General features: G+C 34.6%; 1 protein-coding gene across 1 annotated transcript; it reads left to right on the top strand.

Moving 5' to 3' along the window:
• The first annotated feature begins 603 nt into the window (after positions 1-603).
• On the top strand, positions 604-3,263 carry LOC102577640 (elongation factor 1-alpha-like protein). Its single transcript, NM_001288491.1, is given in 3 exon segments — positions 604-638; positions 1,521-1,999; positions 2,080-3,263. Coding segments are annotated over 2 exon segments (1,203 nt in total). The 5' UTR covers positions 604-638; positions 1,521-1,681; the 3' UTR covers positions 2,965-3,263.
• The last annotated feature ends 3,171 nt before the right edge of the window (positions 3,264-6,434 follow it).

Raw genomic sequence — 6,434 nt, 5'->3', positions numbered from 1 at the left:
TGTTGTTATTATTATTATTATTATTAGTATTTAAAAAAAAATATTTTTATCTTTTAATTTAATAGATAAATTAAATATTTTTAAATTTAGTTTATATCATTTTAAAAGGATAAGTAATGAAATAGTAAGAATTCATTTAGAATTCTTTTGCATGTGGGTTTCTATTTGTAAACTAATTTTTTAACCGAAAATCTAATGTATTTTCGAATTTAAATATATATTTTTTTCTCTAGGTATGTCTCTCCTTTCTTTTTCGGTTATCCTTTTTTTAATCTTTATTATAATAATTATTATAATTATTATTACTATAGTTATATCTTTATATTCTAAATTAACATTAAATCAAAGGTATTTAAATATATTTTATAACATCAAAAAAGATAATTTTATAAAATAGTAAAAATTAATTTAGAGTTCTACTGTCTGCAAATTTCTATTTTAAAAATGATTTAATTTTTAAAGAGAAAAAATGTAAGGGGCATTTACGTAAAGAGACTTAAGAGCGGCACTGAGTGAACCCTAATTCTCATCGCTGAGACTATAAAATGCCCATTATCCCAACTTCTTTAACCCTTCATCACTTTTGCTGTGATTCTTCTTCAGCTGTGCCGCATATCGCCTAATTTCTCTTCTCTAAGGTTACATCTCTACCAATTTCTCTAATCTCGATTCATTTTTTTTATGCTTGATCTGGTCTTGTTCTATCACTTCATCCGTGAATCAATTGTTATACATGTTTTCTTAATTGGCTTGATGATTTTTTGTGTCTTCTTGTTAGATCATACATATATTGAAAACGTTTTGGTATTAACTAGATTGACTTTTTTTATATTGCGAATATCTGTTATTGTTTGATTTGTGTACAGTATTTACACAGCCGATTTGTGTTTGAGCTTGGATATAACCATTTCTGTGTGTGTAAATACAGATCTGTAAATGTTTGTAATGAATTTTTCATATGAACATAACATATGTTTAAAAACTGTTGATATTTTTTTCTCTCCTGTGTGACATTCCCTCGTTCTAAATGTTGATATGATTCGGTTTTTGTACAATTTGAATTAACTTGGTCCTAAAATGTATTTTTTTTGTATTTTCAACATTGCAGTTGCTACTTTTTGTGCTAACTTGAAAGATTTATATGATATGGATAGACTTTTTGAGTTCCTACCCTCTGAAGGAGCTGTAGCTGTAGTTGTTTACCAGTTGCAATCTTTTTGTAACCCTGAGTCATGTAAACATGGAGAGGTTACTAAAAATTAATTCAATTACTAGTCCTTTTTGCTATTTAGGTTTTCAACAAGTACTTTAATATTGCTTTATTGAACTAAAAACATAGTCCTGAATTAGTTGCAAGTGTGAAAGGCATAGTTCATTGTTTTTGTTGCCAGTCTTGACAAATCAATTGGTTAAGCTATGATGGGCTTAACTTTTCAGTTTTAAATGTTGAATGTGTTGAATTTACGAATGTTTTACATGGTTTTTGAAATATGTTTTTATCTGTGTTGTGTATAATGCAGTTTCTTAGTCTCTCAAGATGGGTAAAGAGAAGATTCACATCAGCATTGTGGTCATTGGCCACGTCGACTCTGGAAAGTCGACTACCACTGGTCACTTGATCTACAAGCTTGGTGGAATTGACAAGCGTGTTATTGAGAGGTTTGAGAAGGAAGCTGCTGAGATGAACAAGAGGTCATTCAAGTATGCCTGGGTGCTTGACAAACTTAAGGCCGAACGTGAGCGTGGTATCACCATTGATATTGCTTTGTGGAAGTTTGAGACCACTAAGTACTACTGCACTGTGATTGATGCCCCTGGTCACAGGGACTTCATCAAGAACATGATCACTGGTACCTCCCAGGCTGACTGTGCTGTCCTCATTATCGACTCCACCACTGGTGGTTTTGAAGCTGGTATCTCTAAAGATGGTCAGACCCGTGAACATGCATTGCTTGCTTTCACCCTTGGTGTCAAACAAATGATATGCTGCTGTAACAAGGTTTGCTTTTATTCGTAGATGGAATTAATTGTTAATTAGAGCTGTATATGTCATGCTAATTCTGTTATTATTTTTTATAGATGGATGCTACCACCCCGAAGTACTCCAAGGCTAGGTATGATGAAATCGTGAAGGAAGTTTCTTCGTACCTTAAGAAGGTTGGTTACAACCCTGACAAAATTCCCTTTGTCCCTATCTCTGGTTTTGAAGGAGATAACATGATTGAGAGGTCTACCAACCTTGACTGGTACAAGGGACCAACCCTCCTTGATGCTCTCGACCAGATTAATGAGCCCAAGAGGCCAACAGACAAACCCCTTCGTCTTCCACTTCAGGATGTTTACAAGATTGGTGGTATTGGAACTGTCCCAGTTGGTCGTGTTGAGACTGGTGTGATCAAGCCTGGTATGGTTGTGACCTTTGGCCCTACTGGTTTGACAACTGAAGTCAAGTCTGTAGAGATGCACCACGAAGCTCTCCTGGAGGCACTCCCTGGTGACAATGTTGGGTTCAATGTTAAGAATGTTGCTGTTAAGGATCTTAAGCGTGGTTTTGTTGCCTCAAACTCCAAGGATGACCCAGCCAAGGGGGCAGCCAGCTTCACTGCCCAGGTCATCATCATGAACCATCCTGGCCAGATTGGAAATGGATATGCTCCAGTGCTCGACTGTCACACTTCCCACATTGCTGTCAAGTTTGCTGAGATCTTGACCAAGATTGACAGGCGTTCAGGTAAGGAACTTGAGAAGGAGCCTAAGTTCTTGAAGAACGGTGATGCTGGTATGGTTAAGATGATTCCCACCAAGCCCATGGTTGTTGAGACCTTTGCTGAATACCCACCATTGGGTCGTTTTGCTGTGAGGGACATGAGGCAAACTGTTGCTGTGGGTGTTGTCAAGAATGTTGACAAGAAGGACCCAACTGGTGCCAAGGTGACCAAGGCTGCCCAGAAGAAGGGAAAGTGAACAGTGCAGTGTGATGCTGGTGTTTCCAATGCTATTTATTTTCATCGAGTGTGCTATCTAGACTCTGTTTTATTTAGTTCTGCTTTAGTTTGGTCTTTGATTTGCTTATTAGGTTCTAGTTCTCTGCCTTGTATGTCAAGTACTCATTCTCAGAACTGGGTACTTGATAGGCGGTGGCAAGCATGATTTTGAGCCTGTTTTCTTTTGCTTTTGTTGAGGTGCCTTGGTTTGTTTTCTATGGTGGCTCAGGATTTTTGTTGTTGGTGTTTGCCTAAATTTGAGATCAAGTTTTCTACTCATTGCCTTTTTTGCATCATTTTATACTTCACTTTTGCTAAAGGTGGTAATTTGATTTTAATAGCGCAGTTCTATAAAGGTGGGATCAAGTTCAGCCTTAAGGATTTGTATAGGTGAGTGATTTTGTACATGGTAATTCGAAATGGTGAATTGAGGTGAGGTGTAGAGTAGATTGAACTTGCACCAATAGCGGCACTTTGGCGCTGTAGATTGATTGAAAAGGCAGCCAGTTTAATGTGTATCATTATGTATGTATTGATTGTTTGATCGTGTATTATATGTTTTCATTCTCAATTCAATTTAACCATGTTTTTCAGAAAACTCGCTATGAGGATTTGCTACTTGTAACCTGTAAATCGAGTCTGACGATGCTTATACGTAAATTGAGTCTCTCCGTTTGATCAGTCAGACGATGAAACAAAGTATATTTCAGTTACCTATTTTCTTTCACTTAATATTTTTCTCAGAGTTGATATGTTTTGAATATCAACTTACATTACAGCCTAATTTCTTGATGAATATTTGTTAGTTATTAAAAAGCATTCTGGGAAATTAGTGTATTTATCATATTTTAAAACGTCACATGAGGTGCATTCTTTGTGGTGGTGGCAAGAAAGGAGAGTCTTGATACTTATTTATTTAATATAATAAAAAGCATAAATCTATAGAAAAAAAAAGAACGGATATCAGCATCTGAATTTGGCATATTCCTAAGAAATACTATAAGCAAAGAAAGGTGGGAGCGATGATCTAATTGGATCTTTTCCTCACTTCTGTGTTTTGTAAAATGTTACTATTATATTGGTAAATAAAAGAATGTAATCCCATATTTAGTAATTTAACATCTGGTTAGTTATACTGCCTGCGTTTTTTCATAATTAGACATATTTCACTATTATATATAAAGCAACTTTTACATATAGCAAACACAAAATTCATATTGTATGCTATAACAAAGTTTGCATAATTGCGCTCCATAACAAACATGCTATGACTAGGCTATTTCGCAATACATATATACAAAAGAAGCAATTGTATAATTCGCTGGCTCCTCTTTAGATTTGTATAATTTCGCTGGCAGACCATTTGTATAAATTGTTGTCAGCCTCTCGTTTGTATAAATCGTTGAGAGTCTCTCAATTTAATTTTATGTGTTTGTATATCTGTATAAAATTTGAATTTGTATACAATTGAATCGAAATAAAACGTTTGTATATCAAATATCGTTCTCTCTCTCGCTTATACAAACATAAATTATACATTGTATTTTGTATAATCTGTGTTTGTATAAAGCGAGAAAGAGAGAGGCAAAAGAGAACTGGACATGGTAATATTTGTATTGTATAATTATAAGTGTATAGGACAAAAATATATGTATTTGCATGTGTATATACAATTTTCTCTCGCTTTACACAAACAGAAACACAATTTATACATTTCTGTTTGTATAAAGCGAGAGAAGGGAGCGATAGAGAGAACGAGCGAGAGAGGGAGAGTGGCGAGCGAGAGTTTGAGGGAGAGAGGCGACTGACAAACAGTTTACTACAGGGCACAATTAAATCAAAGTGTGGTTATACCATTTAATTTGAATTAATAGTTTGTCATTATGTACAATTTTCCCTTATATATACTATTATTATTATTATTATTATTATTTATATTTTCAAAATATTTCATATTTTATCATTAATTAAGGATTTTTTTAATCATATATCTATATCTATATCTATACTACCTTAAAACATGAACTCCTTAACTTGAATGTTAAATTACAATAATGCCTCTAACTTAAAAAACACATCTATATTTGTTTGAATAACTTGAGACATTTTTACATGGTTGTGACTTTTCTGATGAGTTGTGACATTTCCAAAAGGTTGTGATTTTTCTAAAAGGTTGTGACTCTCAGATGAGTTGTGACTTTTCCAAGGAGTTGTGACTTATTCGATAAGTTTTGATTTTTCCAAAGGGTCATGACTTTTCAGATGAGTTGTGACTTTTCCAAGGAGTTGTGACTTATTCGATAAGTTTTGATTTTTCCAAAGGGTCATGACTTTTCAGATGAGTTGTGACTTTTCCAAGGAGTTGTGACTTATTCGATAAGTTTTGATTTTTCCAAAGGGTCATGACTTTTCAGATAAGACACAATAAACACCTAACCATACTACCATTTGTTGACTATAAATAGAGGGATTTTCTCTCATTTTCAACCACCAAAATTTTCTGATCTTATAATCTTCTTCTTGCAATTTAATATTTTTCGTGTGATTTATTGTCGTCGAGTAAGTTTGAAGATCAATGGAATTTGAGGTACAACTATTTTGATGAAGTAAATCATTCTATCCTAAAAGGGTATATTTTAGAACCTCGAGTACTTGAGGAAATAATTTTTGGTGATACAATATTATTTTTTTTTGCTTAATATATATAGTAGTATGTAATGTTCCGATATAAGAAGCTAACGTAGAGGTAGTCTAAATTCATTTGTTTTTGTTAACAATTTGTCTTGCAATGCAAATATATGCTTAGTTTTGAAAGCAAATATTACGAGTTCTTGATGATAATTCGTTTGAAATCTTGTGGGTTCTTGTTGTTGAAGTTTCTTGAGTTTGATTCATGCAATTAGGTGTGATTTCGAGTAGAATCTTACATATATTGAGGATATAGTCGATTCTAAGTGTTAGGGGAAAGAACCAAGTGAATTTAAAGGTTTAGAGTTGAAAAACGAAGAAGAAAGTTCAGAGTTTTCTAGGCAGGGGCCTGAGGCGCCGCCCCAGCCAGAGCACCCCACTTGGGGCTCTGAAATTTGGGCTCTGGGGCACCGTGCCAGCCAGAGCGCCCCAACCCAATCCCTGAAATTCATCCTCTGGTGCCCCGCGCCACTCAGAGCGCCAGGGACGCCAGTTCTTCTACCTTTTTCCACTTCTTTCCGTACTAGTTCCTTAGCAACGCACCTAAGTTTTCTAGTTGATTTCTACACTCTAAGGTATGTCTAAACATCATGAAATCATCATTAACATGAGATCATGAGCCTTGAATCCATACTTCAATTCAAGGAAAGTTAAGAGTTAAGTCAAGAGAAGTTCATAGAGTTTTCCAAAAGTCTTTTATAAATGTTTTAACTTTGTTTTAAGGCTTGAGTTTTGAGTTGAGTAAAGAGTAAGAGTAAAGTT

This window comes from Solanum tuberosum, unplaced genomic scaffold (assembly GCF_000226075.1).
Source record: "Solanum tuberosum cultivar DM 1-3 516 R44 unplaced genomic scaffold, SolTub_3.0 scf00044, whole genome shotgun sequence".
In the NCBI taxonomy this organism is placed as follows: domain Eukaryota; kingdom Viridiplantae; phylum Streptophyta; class Magnoliopsida; order Solanales; family Solanaceae; genus Solanum; species Solanum tuberosum.
The sequence above is the reverse complement of the archived record's forward strand: the minus strand, read 5'-3'. Positions and strand labels throughout refer to the sequence as shown.